Here is a 14,781-nt window from a genome sequence, read left to right on the forward strand (position 1 = left end):
GCCATTGCAAACACGGGTCCAAATTCGCAGAGCAAGAAGAGCAATTGAAGCCTTGGCTATGGTGGCTGCTGCAATAGAGAGCATGGAGAATAGAATCAAGGGCAACTTGAGGAGGAAACTACAACTCCATGGCGGTGAGAAATGGCAGTGACAGCCGGACAACAATATGGAAGGACCTGCCTGAGAGAGAGAAAAGACACAAAGGAGACAGTAGTGCAGCGTGTGAAGTTGATCAGTGGAGCACAACAACAAGGCGATGGTGAGTGCTGCTGGAAAAGTAAGCTCCCCATGGAAGCTTGGCAAAGCAAGGTCAGCAAAACAACCGTTGATGAGGAAGATGACGACCTGGTAGAGGTGGCAGGGTCCCAAGAAGCCAGGTGCAGTAAAGAGCACATTCAAACGTCGCCTGCAACATGTGCAGGTTCAGAGAGGGCATAGTCAGCAACAACAAATTATTATTTATTTTTTGGAAAGGTCCACAACCTTTCAAAATTTCAAAGGGTCTATTTTGGTAAAGCCCTTGTTCACATGCTTTTTAAGAAGCATATACTTTGTAATTGATTACACACACTTGGGTTTACTGCCCGGGGGCTTCGACCAAAATGATTGTATTTGTTTCACCCATGTATATGAGGGCAATCGTGCCCGAGCCTGCGTGCTCAAAACAAAAATTTTGTAATCACCCACCATTGGTATGAAGGTTGTCCTGCCCGAGCTCACCGAGAAGCTCAAAATGATTGTTGTGATGTGTGCATGAACGATGCACGTGTGAGGTGCATGCGCATGGGTTGATTTCCACTCGAACTTCTATGTTTAAATCGAACTCAGTGGTTCCGTTGTGAGCGAGTCAACTCAAAATGGACTTGGTGTCTAAGATGGTACACACACGCACACATGTTTTCCAATGTATCATTGAGGGGAAGTGTTGAGAGATAGCGATTGCGTTTGTGTAATGCTACATTGATATGGATGATGGGTGAGTTCTGAAACACCTCGATTGAGAGGGGGTGTTGAGAGATGTAATCGTGGGGTTGTGTGTATGTGGGAAAGCATCCTAGAGGTGCAAGATATTGTGGCAAGATAAGGATGCCACATGTAATATTGTATGGTGTGTGAGTGTTGACCAAAAGAGTGGAAAAGAGAGTGCCACATGGATGATGACATGTAAAGTGAGATAAGACTAGAGAGCCTATATCATTGTATGGTTCATTTGAAATAAGGCAATAGAACTTGTGTTGAGTGTGCAATCTCTCTCTCTCTTATGGAGTTCTTAGTGTGGTTTAATCCACCTTAATTATGTTGCTTAATCTATGTCCTTCACCATGATCGATCCCATTTTTGGATTGTTAACATTGGGTTGCATGGCTCCTTGCATGATGGCCAAAGAAAGAGGGACCGAAGAGCACCGACAAAGATTGGAGATTAGAATGAGCTTCCACCAAAAACGTGATCCATCCAAAGGAGGAGGGACCGAAGAGCACTGACAAAGATTGGAGATTAGAATGAACTTACACCAAAATCACAATCGTTTGGATAAAGAAGTCTTGTTGCATGATCGAGAAGGAAGGCATTGATGACACGTGCCAAGCTAGGTCATGCATGCCAAGTCGCGCCTACAATGACTGGTAAAGGTGACATTGAAGCAACTCATACGATGGCACGCTTCGGAGACCAAGGAGGATCAATTGTGGTTTGTGTGCCCTAATCCAAGTGACGACCCATCGGCATCGATAATGGGGGAGTGCCTAGTGGCCTCCCCAAAGACAAACCTTGCCTAGGAATAATGTAACTAGGTGTGTTTGGTTCAAATATTGCCATCGTAGGAGAGAAGGATGAACCCTAATCAAAGCAAGTGCATACAAGAGAGCTCTGCCTCATCCTCTCTTCTTGAAAATCACACGATCCAATTATTAGTTGTCAACACTATGTAAGATCCTCAAATTGATAAATTTCAAATGCCGCTAATTTCAAATCATTTTACAATGGTTAAGTTTATTCTTTACAATTCATCAAAAGTTTTTTAACATGATAATAAAACTAGGACAATTTTGGAATCGAAGTAGATTATATTGTTGGCATTGAAAGCAAAAGTTATAATGTACTTTGAACTTTGCACCCGCTATAGGCCGGTTGACATTCTCAATTTCTACTCCTCCACACTTTGTCTAGGCCAATAGCCAAGGCCAAGAACCCATGCTTCACTAACTATCCTATCACTACCATTGACTACTTCTCCACAAAGTGTTACAGTTCTCTTGCTCATCATGTGCTTAGGTCAAGCCCACCTTCAAGCCATTACTTTTGTCCATGCTAGACTCCTCCCAGGCTTTATCTTTGAACCAAAGTATTTTCAACTGTTCATTATTTCTCGGCCATCCCTAGCCCATGCAAGGTAAAGACTGCTCTCCTCTTGCTTACCAACACTTCCATCATCCATAGCAACTCTTCTTTGGCCGGCCTTTACTCCCACACTTGATAAAATGTTATCTCAACATTTGATGTCATATTATTCGCACAATGTAATACAGTGTACAGAGTAGGATATGATTGAAATGAAAGCAGAAATTCATGATGCTAAAGCAAGACTAGGTAAATCAGTGCTGTAGACTAACAATCAAATGTAGTTCTCATCTGAGTAGGGAAACGTGCTTACGTGTACCTTATAGAGAAACACTTGTCATAACATGTTATATCCTTGTGTAGAAAAATCTGCTCCATGATACATTGCATTCTATACTTCATGAAAGCCCTGTGAGAACTGTACATCAGCTTAAGATTAATTTGCAACTTTCTTGATAATTGTAGATGCACTTGACATTTGATGAATAATCAACTATTAACTATTTCCATCACTTCCCAATCCATGTGCCACATATTTCTGACCCTCCTTAACATACCTATGCTTAAACTAATTTGGAAAAGCAAATGTCTGCCTACACATTACCAACCAATCAAAGTGCCCAAAAACTCAAATCCAAACTCAGACCAAAAAAACAAAGCAAAACCTCTAATTTATTCTAGAAGAGATGCTAGAAGTGACTTATGCATGCAGCAGATGGATAATGCTACATTTCCTTAGTAATCGGCATAAAAAAGCAGCTTGGCATCATCAAGCATGTGTCACTTTCCTGAAACTCACACAAAATGCAGCTGTAATTGTGCACTTTTCTTCAAAGCACAGTCAAGGACTTATAGATATGTACACAATGGAGTTACTTGTGGCAGGTAATGCCCTGCTCATAACAACTTGGTCAGTGAAAACTTTGTGTGCGTAAGTGGGTCGGAAGTAGCTATTTGGTGAGTTGCTGCGTGCACAGAGCGTCAGGAGTAACTATTTGAGGAGAGGCGTACATAGAAGGTCAGGAGTAACTACCCAGTGAGCTGATGCATACATAGAGGGTTGGTAGCATCAGGCATATACATATGCTCCCTTGGTAAAAATAAGCTCTTTTTTGGACAAGAACCTTCATGACTACGATAACCCTAAAATGCAGATAAACATCTTGAACAAGTGTCTTGCATACCGGCAAGCGCCATTCAAAATGAAGCAATATCTAATTGCATGATCACACGAAAAAGGTTAGAGATTCAAGCTCTGGAAACTCAATTGGCTTCTGAAAACGACAAAAGCTTGCTACCCCTTTCAGTAACGATCACTGTCCTAGAGCCGCTCAGCGATTTTCCCCAAAGCGTCTGCAAGCTTGTGCAAAACACCTACTAAGCTTTCCATGTGCTCCTTTCGCTGCTCTCGATCCAATCGGCTATTCACATTCTGAGACTCCATGTGTGCTGTCAAAACTGCGCTGCTGGTTTGGAGCATGGAGAAAACATGTGACTTGAAATCACCCATCTCTTCATTTGATGCATCCACAGGCTGCTGTTTTCTTTTCCTCCCTACACCTGCTTTTGTACCTGTAGGCTTCTCCCCGTATTGCACCACATTGAATCGCCCATTAATGAACTGCCCAGCTTCGCATACATCTGCATTCCTAAAATCAGTTCAGCAAAACTAGCAAATCCTTTCCCTCACCAGTGCTTAAAAAAGTATCTTACTTTACCATTTTTAATTGCCATAATTTAGCCATATTTCAGTACAGATCTTGATAGAAAATGCCAAAATTATAACATTAAAAATACGACAAAATACTTCTAAAATATTACTGTTATAAATTTCTATCTTCCTTAACCATTTTTAATTGCCATAATTTAGCCATATTTCAGTACAAATCTTGATAGATAATGCCAAATTTTAAAAATATAACAAAATATAACAAAATACCTCCAAAATATTGATGTATCAAATCTAAGCAAACAGTAATGCACTAAAACTCCCTTTTCTACAAGCCCTGCTCTCTCCGTTTTTTTTATTCAGGACAGATAAAGAAAGCATGAATACCTGCTGCTGAAGGAGCATTGTCTAAGGAGGGGCTTTCAAGGGGAGTTTGATTAACCATTATTTCCTTTTCAGGGGTAACCGGAACACCATCTCCACCTACACAAGCACTGTCAAAGATAGCTTGATTCGCACAATAGGGATTCTTGGCAACCAGTAGATCAAAAAACCCTTGATCAAAACATCCTTGCAGGTGATCCTCTTTCTTTGTGTGGCTAGTCATCAGCCAGAAATCCTGTCAGCAATTCCTGATCGCAAAGCCTTCAAATACTGCTACTGAAAATTCTTCAAGCTGGTAACCACAATAATAAACCAAGCAAAAATAGATAAGCAGCAGATACAACAAATACAATATGAATGTAGTACGCATACACCTGGTATATGTACATATGTACAAATACAAGTATGATACACCTATGTAAATGTACAGATGTATAAATCACATGCAAGTACAATTACTAATCATTCATATTTATATTTATGCTTAAACTTTTGATGTATTTAAAAATCAATTTTTATCAATTATGCATATGCATGTCAATCCAATGCACATACAAATGCGATATATATACATATACATAAATCAAATGCAAATACTTATGCAATATGCACATAAATATAGACATGTGAATCGTATGCAAGTACGAATGCACTATGTACACACAATTACACATACGTGTGCATGTGTAATCACATCACATGTACATACAAAGAAATATGGACACATTCCTACGAAACATGTCATATGCGCACCAGTAGATGAGCGGATAGAACAAAGATGAGCATAAATGCAGTATGCATACAACTGTGTATACGTACCCACATATGTGTGAATCACAAGCATGTGCAAATGCAATATGCACATACATCTATGAATCCAGCACCAATAGATGAGCCAATAGAAAAAATATGAGTATAAATGTGGTATGCATACAACTGTGTATACGTACATACATATGTGTGAATCACATGCATGTACAAATGCAATATGCACATACACCTATCTACAAAGATTTGTATGTGCAATTATCATATGCACATAAGAGGTATGCACATATTCCTGCAAAAAAAATTACATCCAAGTGCAACTGCAGCAAACACATAAACCGGCTTATGCATGTATCTTACATATACACCATCACAAGGCCAGAAGAATCTGAACTTACGAATGATTTGAAAGAGACCAACTAAAAACAAATAAAGCCAAAAAGGGAAAGATTAAAGTAGAAATGACAGGAAGAATAATAATAATATAATAAAGATAACCTGCAAAACTAGACATGTGCATAACCCAATCACAAAGGGAAAAAAAAACACACACACACACAATTTCTTTATGGAACCAACAAGAAATGCAAAGACAACGAAAGGACTTACATCAAGCAAGTTTAAAATTTTTGAATGACTAATCCTTAATAGTATATTGCCGACACCCAAAATCACGTCTTAAAATCTTCCTAACCACTAACAGCAGCTCGTCTCCATTAACCAACCTAAGCATCTGCACTTACATCAACGATGCTCCTTATAGAAGTAACAAATCCTTGTATGTTTCCCAGAAGGCATATTCTAAAGGCAAGCCTCTTTCTTGTCCAGAAACATCAATCACTAATGTAAAATCTCTGTCTTTGCATATCAAATCAGAAAACTATAATACACGTCCTCTATATTTTAACAAAACCCAAATCAGAAAACATGGCTCCATATTTTAACAAAACCCTAAACCTGACTGTTGCATACCCAAAATAGTTACTAATAAGATCAACCTCATTGCTTTCTTTTCCTACAAAACCTTAACCCTAATTTTGTGTTTGCAGAAGAACCGTTTTCTTCTAGCTAAACCCTAATCCTAGACTTGCAAGCCCAGCAGTTCTGAAAGCCCAAGAAATTGCACGCGTTTAATTGCTGAAAACCCTAGATCTTTTCCTGTAATGAAGATGAATGGAAATTGACAAGACTGGAGTGTAGAGAGGCAAGAAGGAGAAAGGCGTACCCACACAGGCGTTTGTTGCCATTGACGGGAGCTATGGAAACCCCGCGTTTGTTTTTTAAAAACAAATCACACCAAGAAGTTAAATTTCAACCCTTTTCCTAAAAATCTTTTAGACTTTTTATTTATTTTCTTTTCCAGATGTTGCCAACATCCACGTCATTTTCCTCAAGGAAAATTTGGGAAAATTGCCTTCTTTTTTCTCTCTCTCTTGATTGGCTCCTCTTTTCTTTCTTGATTTCAAACAAAGGGTGTACTAGCTTGTGGCAGAACCAAGTGGCCATGCTCAAGCAGAGTAGTGTGCCCTTATGCTCAATATCTTTGTAGCAAATTTCTCAAACTTCAATCCATAATACAAATACATGTAATTGCTGTTTTTTTTGCAAGCAATGGCTTTAGCCTAGTGTGTTATGGGAGTATAAGGCATTGACTACATTATAAACTAGACTTGAGCATATATGTGTTGACATTATGTAAAAAATGGTGGTGTGATGATTAACCATATTTTTCAACAAAAATTTTAATTGCCACATTGAGATGAATTTTTTAAGCAATGAACAATCGGCAATGTTTGCCGTGTCTTTAGATGGAAGGTCGTTGAAAATTGTATAGCTTGTTCTATATGTGAGCAAATTAAATCCTCTTTCATGGGAGCATAGTTTTTCTTGGCAAATTGTAAAAATTTTGGGAGTTTTTGGGAAATTTTTAGCAATTTTGATAAATTTTTTGCAAAATATATCACAAAAACTTAAAAAATATTTTCCACTTTGAAGATCTTACTGATAGTTTCCCACTTAGAAGATCTATAAGGCAAGGATGCCCCTAGCCCCTCTTCTTCATGCCATAGCAACTGATGGGCTCGTCTAGCTAGTTAAGTAGCTCTTCATCTCAATCTCCTAAGAGGCATTGATTTATCCAATAATCAAGGGCAACTCACCTTATAGCAATTTGTAGATGATACAAATGTCCTCATTCAAAATGATCCTCGATCAATACAACCCTTTTGGCACTGTCTAAACATATATTGTCTTGCCTCTAGCTCTAAGGTTAATCATGCTAAAACAGGTGTTAAAACTTTGATCAACCCTACCCCCCTCAATTCATTCTGGATCAAGGTTGTTAGCACATTTCTAAAGGAACAGTTTTCAAATTATTGGGCATCCACATGGGAGTTGGGATACCTCTTAAACAAAGGTTTGAATGGCTTATTTTGACAAAATCAAGCCAAGGTTTCTTAAATGGACAAGGATGCAAACTACTATTGCTAAAAATAGGACCTTTGTTATTAAATATTACCTTATCTCCACAACGATCTAGTTCTTATCCTACTGGAGACCCCCCCAAAATCACATTGATTAGCTAAACGGGCTTCTGAGGAATTTTCTATAGGCAAGTTATCCTGAGTTATTTTCTTAGGGATTTTTCAACCCCCAAGAATACTAGATTCCTATCAAACCCATGAAGCACCTATCCTCACTGCATAACACAGAGACTTCACAGCAAAACAAAGATTTGGATATTCATATCTCAGCACACAAAACAAATATATCTCTCATAGTAGATAATCAGACTTCATTACTTCATCTTTACACAATCAGACTAAACAGAGAATGAATGATAACAAATGAACACAAATTTGAGAATGGATTAGAAAATTGATAGGCTAACTAATTCGTTGATATTTTTTTGCTTCTCCATCTTTAGACTTCTCCCATACATCATACAAGGTTCATATGGCTAATCCGAACAGTCATAAGGTATCCCAAGAGTCTCTTTACTTACAATCCTTCATATCTCCAAAACTATAATTCTTACACAATATGCTAAAGCTAAATACTATATGTGGATCTAATTCTAATGCCCTTAACATAGGCACTCCCTGTGGTTTAATTTTCCCAAAAAATTTAGACCCGAATCCACCACGTGCCCTAAATACTAGATGCTAGAGAACTATGCCAAAATTTCAAAAAACAAAGACTAAAACATTCTAAACTTCAAATTAAATTGCTTATGGTGCATTCCCCACATCCTTTAATCCATCAAGAACTTCTTCAGGTAACTTTATTGGTGTGACTAAGTCCACCATCTGGATCTCTGCATCAGTCTTCTCATCACCTTATCACCAAATTCAAAAACAAATTCGAACTCTACTTGTTTTTCTGTAGATCTGCTTTGTTAATTAGTTATAGCATCAAACTGGCTCACAAAATCAACATTCTTTCGCAAATTTCCAAGCTCATCGCCCTCAATTATGATTGGCATAACAAGAACAAAGTGATATCTTGCTTTGGGACATCTTCATCACTCTGTTTTTCATCTTTTTCTACACTCAAAATTTCAATGTCATGAGATAATACTTTATCTTCAATAACATTAGCATCTGTTTGAAGCTTTGTATCATCCAAAAGTTGTTTCTACAAATCATGCAATCTAACTTTCAACTGCACTATCTCCTCTCGAAGACAATTTTCCTCTTCTGAAACATCTTTAATCACCAATGCATCATAAGGCTTTTGCAAATATTTCTGTAATTTGTCCTTTACATCATTCCAAAAATTAGTGCCAACTTTGATCAAGCTCTCCTTGAACACTTTCAAATCTATTTTAGCCACCCATGAAGACTCCTTGCACGTCTACTGTAGACTTAACAAGTTGTTCTTCAAGTTGCACCGACAAAATCAATCTATGTGTAAGTGCTTCACATTCCACCTGGCATCCATTTTTATTGGCTAAAGTATCCAATTTAAAAAAGAACTGGGTCTTCATGTTTTCAAGCCAATCCTTCATAATATGCAAATTAGTTGTATTATCTTGAACCCTCTTGCTCAAAACTTGAATTTGTTCATTCTTTGCAAATTAGTTGTATTATCCTGCACCCTCTTGCTCAAAACAACCTGAATATGTTCATTCTTGACTTCTACAAACACCTGACGTCTATCTTCAAAATCGTCCAGCTTCTTTTGCATTTTATCTAAGAGACCCCCACCCTTCTGATCATAATAAAAATAAATAGAACTACATAAAAATCAAGGTGAGAGCCTCTACGCCCAATGGAAGACTGACAAGAATGCCATGCCCTTCCTAGAATAGATGCCAAACACCGTGGGCTAGCCCATACCATCTGATGAACAACCCTCATAAACACCAATGGATCACTATATTGATGCTAGAAAATAGTTGAGGTTGGAATAGTAATGATGTTAATCACTTAGATTAATTAATGGCTTAAGCATAAATAACCTCATACTTGAGCATACACAATGCTAATGACATAGAGTGAAATAGATACATTAAACATGTAAATGACTAAGCAACAATTGTTATGGCTCACCCAAACCCTCGTCGAAACACATCCAACAAGAAGATTACCTGGCGAACCGCAATAACTATCATGAGGAACTTTCCGATGGCCGAGCTCCTAACCCTTGAGGTCTCTAAGCTCCACAACTTCTTGAGAAGCAATTCCACTCCCGGGGCGAGCGTTGTCACACCGTTGCCTTGCACTACGTGTACTCGTCCCTCCTCTCACCTCACTTCACTCACACACACTCACTAGCATGGATTAGACAGAGAATTAGCAAGGGAAAGACTCTATTGCACAATGTGAGAGTTCTTTGTATTATGAGAGATTTTCACTTATATACATGGCCATACTGGTCGGCCGAGCACTTTAGGCTCATAAGAGGCCTAATGCTATTACAATGACTATTCTCATAATATATCCATGAAGTATATCACTTAGGACTTCATCCTAAATTGTTACCACATGCTCTTGAAGTGGAAACTGCCATAAGTATTCCGTCAGACCATTACAGGCTTGTAGATATGGACACAATTGCTTTATATCTTGAATGTATGACCTTTTGGTGTATCTACCTTGACTCCTTGATGTAAGATAATGACAGTAGCTCTTGTTGAGTGGCTGGAGTTCTTTGAGGAACTCCCATAGGCTTTTGTGGTGGGACAACGTTGTAGAGTACTTTATTCTTTTTTGGCCTTTGAGTTTTACGTTGAGGAAGAGGCTTTGACTATCGAGGCACCCAAATTAGATTGGCACCTTCATAGTAGCCTTGAGCTACAAGTAGCTGCTTTTCCACCCACATTTTGATACCATTAAGATACCTTGATTTTTGATTGTCTGTGATTTTTGCTCACTTTGTTAGCTACACATTATTTGTGGTAGTTGGGAAACTAAGAGATGTTAACAATAGGGGAGAAGAGAAGGAAGGATCCAGAGGAATGTGGATAAAATCATCGGAACGAGATTGTGATTCTAAATTCCTCAATTGACTCATTGAAGCTGCATTCATCATCACAAGTACATTAATGAGTCAAATGGACTCTTATTGAGCTGTTGCTGTTGAAGTAGCCACTTGTTAGAGAGGCATGAAAGAATTACGTCGACTTGCGAGGCTAATTTAGAAAGCTTCACTAAGGATTAGAGATCAATGTGTTGTGGAGATCTAAGTTTTCATTTAGAGAGGTTTGCAATTTGAAGGAAAAGTCCAAGTGATGGGTTATACCATTGACCATGCTTTCACCCACCATGGCTCGCCCATCTAGAGATGTACCTGGAAGGTTGTCGATGGTGAGGTTCTGGTGTAAATGTCCTCCAGTGCATGATTATGGATATGTACTCCTGGAGAAGCTGTTACATTAACTTAGCCAAAAGAATAGTAAGCTTCTATAAGATTAACAAAAATTTATTAGTTATTTGAAGATAATTGGGAGTTTCTTGTGATATTCCACCAGTTTTAGGTAGGCCATTTGTATGACTGCCTTGTTTTTGTGTTTTTATCTTCTTTTGTTTTTTTTTTGGGGTCTTTTTTTACCTCCTTTTTTGGATTACCACCTTGCGAGTAACAAGATCTCGTGGCTACTCTCCTTTTTGAGAGAATAGGTTCTTATGTTTTCCACGTAGCTTCTACACTGATGATTCTCCTCCAGCGGGGTGAAAAGAGCATTGTGAGTTTGTCCTTGATGTGATTATAAGTCTTCGTGGTAGACGTGGGGATCGATTCTTGAATTTGTGGCTCAAGTGTTGTCGAGGCAATAGGTACAACTTCTGGTTGCCATTGGTGTTGACTGAACACGAAGCTCTTGTGTATGTGTTGAATGCATGAGATGGGTTGAGTGGTTTGCTTGGTGTTGTTTGGGCCTCCATTCTTGTCGAACTTTAGGTGAAGTTCTTGGAATTGAAGTTGGTGGTGAAGCTTTCTTCACTGTGTTCGATCTTAGCAACCATATGATGGGATTTCCATCATAATATCCTTGTTCTTGAAGCACTTGCATAGGCACCCATCTTTGATGTGAGCAATATGAATCAGTGGCTAATGCTTTTGGTGTTGAGGTTTCTTTCTTTGTGTAGGATTAGGTGAATTCTTGATGCACTTGGGAATCCAAGCTCTATTATTACCTTAGTAGTACTCTTAAGGTTGTAGTAATCTGTTTGGTACCCACACTTGTTGAGTGGCTGGAGTTCTTTGAGGAACTCGCATAGGCTTTTGTGGACAACGTTGTGGAGTACTTTTATTCTTTTTTGGCCTTTGAGTTTCACGTTGAAGAAGAGGCTTTGATTGTCAAGGCACCCAAATTGGATTGGTACCTTCATAGTAGCCTTGAGCTATAAGTAGCTACTTTTCCACTTATATTTTGATACCATTAAGATACCTTGATTTTGGTTGTCGTGGTGGAGTTTTCTTTTTGGTTGAAGTGGAAGGTTTATGACCCTCCTATGTTGTGGGTTTGAGACTCATGGGCATTGTTGACGATGAGGCTTGAGTCTTTTGTGGAGTGGTGGCTACTAATGTTGATGCTTTTGAGCATGCAGCTTTCTCCTTTGGTGAGGTTGGTTGATAAAAGGAGTTGTCGAGACCAATGCTTTTCCTTTGAGTTCCTTTTTAAAGATAGATGGTTGCACTTGGGGGACTTCTTCAGGAATAGTTGTTGATTGTGAAGTTTTGGTATTGGACTTTGTTGGTGAGGATGGAGTTGAAGGGGTAGATACTTCGTTTGAGTTGGTCATTGACGCAAAAGGTATGTTTTCATGTAGAGGGGCTTCAAAGAAAGAGGCTTGTAGATTTTTACGTTTAGTACCATAGAAATCCCTTAGGGTTGGAACCTCTTCCTTGCAGTATGGTATTGTCAACTTTGTGTCGTTGACCATCATGGTGGCCCTATCGCGCTAGCAAAGCACAGTCCTGCTTGGGTAGCAATAGTCCATTTATGCCCCAAGATCAAATCTTCTTCCAACACATAACCACAAAAAACTTGCGAGTAAGGGGAATAGATTCTATATACATTGTTTGTTCAAAGTATCCCAAACATGGCATGTTCATGTCTTTTGTTGTGAATGGAATTTTCTCTAGATGAGCGTTGAGTGTTGGTTGACCTAACAAATCCCATAACTTAAGGGTCATGAGGTTGTGCTCTCGTTATGGATAAAGCTATGCTTGGAGTGTGTTGATTTTATTATAAAGCTCAAATCCAACTATGACCCTTGGGATATTTTGAGTAAGATATGTTGGAAGTTCGAGCTCTTCCAAGGTCTCTTCCTTCTGTAAGAGCAATTTCACAATGCCTGCAGGAGTGTTCAAGGTGATTGTTTGCATGGATTCATTAATTGAATACCACAAGTCAGATACCCAAGTTCCACCAAGGATGACATCATATTCAAGGGAATCTGGGGTTGCATAGAAGTCAAATTCCACAATTTGATCGATTGTTTGAGTAGCATAGTTGAAGCAACCTGGAACTTCAATGTTTTCTCCATTGGGACCTATTGCAAAAGAATTTCCTTTAGGGATGATTGCAGGTTGGCACAATGATACCCAAGTGTCTATTGTCACAAGGTTATGGCTTGCTCGAGGCTAATCAATGCGCGTTTACACTAAACCTTATTTTCCACATGGAAATCTAACCATACTATGATATACTCCTCCAAATGAGGATTAGAGAGACTGCTTAAATTTTGTAAGGGATTCATCGAATTCCTCACGTGCATTTACAACTGCATCATTCGTGCAATCTCCCTCTGATGACCCTTCTTGGTGTGATGAGTTCATTTCTGTAGAGAGTACATCTTCCTCTTGGAAATGGGAAGCAATACTCCTCCAATTTTTATATTTTAGTTGCTTTTTTTAAGGTTTGACCTTATGAGATTCAATCACAACCTGTGATCTTGTATGGCACTCAACAATGCTAAGCATGCTCTCCTAAGCTTGCTATTTGTGTTCCTTATATGTCGTGTGATCATAATTTTCAATATGTGGTGGTTGGGCGGGTTCTAGTTCCTTGATTGGACTATGAGGTGCATTGAGTGATGAATCAGAACTTATTTCGTCTTTGCTAAGTGGCATACTAGAAGTTGTGTCATCTTCTGACTTTCTTTGGATTGTCAGGTTTTCATTATGTTTGCCCATGCGACGAGAACGAACTTTATTTTGGACTTTTGTATCATGTGTCGCACATGTGGGTTTTGTGCTTTCAGGGGTAGCCTTCGAGGTGGATGCATTCGCATCATGTGTAGCTTTTGGCTCTTTTGGCTCTTTTGGGGTTAGGTCCTCCACAGGCTCCTTTCTCTTGTTCTTTATTTCAACCTTGGCTTCGACAATTTTTTGCCCTTGTTTTTCTTGGGTTTAGAAGGTTTTATATCCTCTTTTGGTTTCTGTTTGAAAACATGCTCTTCTACCCATTTTGAAGTGTGTTCCTTTACATTATTTTTGACTGTTTCTTGTGCCTTGGCTTGCAAGCGTGTAAGCACATTCAAGGGTACCATGGACGATTGCTCGTTTTGCACACTCAAGATGTTAAGAGTTGTATTCTGCGAGATAGGTTGCATTGAAGCAACCCGCTTTCGGATATCTTGGAATATGTGATGGATGCCATGTCGTTCACATATGGGTTGCAAAGTGTCAGTGAGACTATGGGCATGGATATATTCCAAACCGTGCAATCTGGCACTTTGTGCAGTCCACAACAATAGAAACACTGAAGTGTTCGCTTAACTACTTTTTGAGCATTTTCTACCCTTTGGACTGTTTCTATTTGAGGCAAGGACAATTGTACTATTGATGTAACTGTAGGTGAATTAAGACGTTGAGATGTGTCGTGACCCAAGGTTTTGCAATGTATGCAGTATAGAAAGATAGGCCTAGGGTACGCACATTGGGGATTGGGACGGACGTAGTGATGGCAATGAATACAAGGCATTTTGCCCATCACTTTGAGAGGCATTAAGGATATTTGGTTTTGAGGGAGCTCATCCTCTCTTAGAGATTCTGGCTCAAAGCTTTTAAGCAAGACCATGTAGAATTCAAGGAATGACAATTCCGAGATAAATTTCTCCTCAGCCATTGCTTCACTTGATTTAGATGGGGAACATCTCATATCGTGATCA

The 14,781-nt window shown here is 38.9% G+C and overlaps 1 protein-coding gene across 1 annotated transcript; it reads right to left on the reverse strand.

Moving 5' to 3' along the window:
- Positions 1 to 2,990: 2,990 nt before the first annotated feature.
- LOC147628735 (trihelix transcription factor ASR3-like) lies at positions 2,991 to 6,471 on the reverse strand. The gene is made up of 3 exons (XM_086813969.1): positions 6,387 to 6,471; positions 4,397 to 4,685; positions 2,991 to 3,981 (listed from the first exon to the last, which is right to left on the reverse strand). Exons 2-3 carry the CDS (start codon positions 4,614 to 4,616, stop codon positions 3,662 to 3,664), a joined length of 540 nt encoding a protein of 179 aa, XP_086670095.1. The 5' UTR covers positions 4,617 to 4,685; positions 6,387 to 6,471; the 3' UTR covers positions 2,991 to 3,661.
- Positions 6,472 to 14,781: the final 8,310 nt, after the last annotated feature.

This window comes from Cibotium barometz, chromosome 19 (genome assembly GCF_041138505.1).
Source record: "Cibotium barometz isolate CiBa-2024 chromosome 19, ASM4113850v1, whole genome shotgun sequence".
NCBI classification, from domain to species: Eukaryota; Viridiplantae; Streptophyta; class Polypodiopsida; order Cyatheales; family Cibotiaceae; genus Cibotium; species Cibotium barometz.

Bases quoted from the DNA above. Each gene is read 5' to 3' on its own strand.
- LOC147628735 (XM_086813969.1), bottom strand. From the start codon at position 4,616: ATGACTAGCCACACAAAGAAAGAGGATCACCTGCAAGGATGTTTTGAT. The intron at 3,982-4,396 runs GTATTCATGCTT...TTAGGAATGCAG, and splicing joins CAATGCTCCTTCAGCAGCAG to ATGTATGCGAAGCTGGGCAG.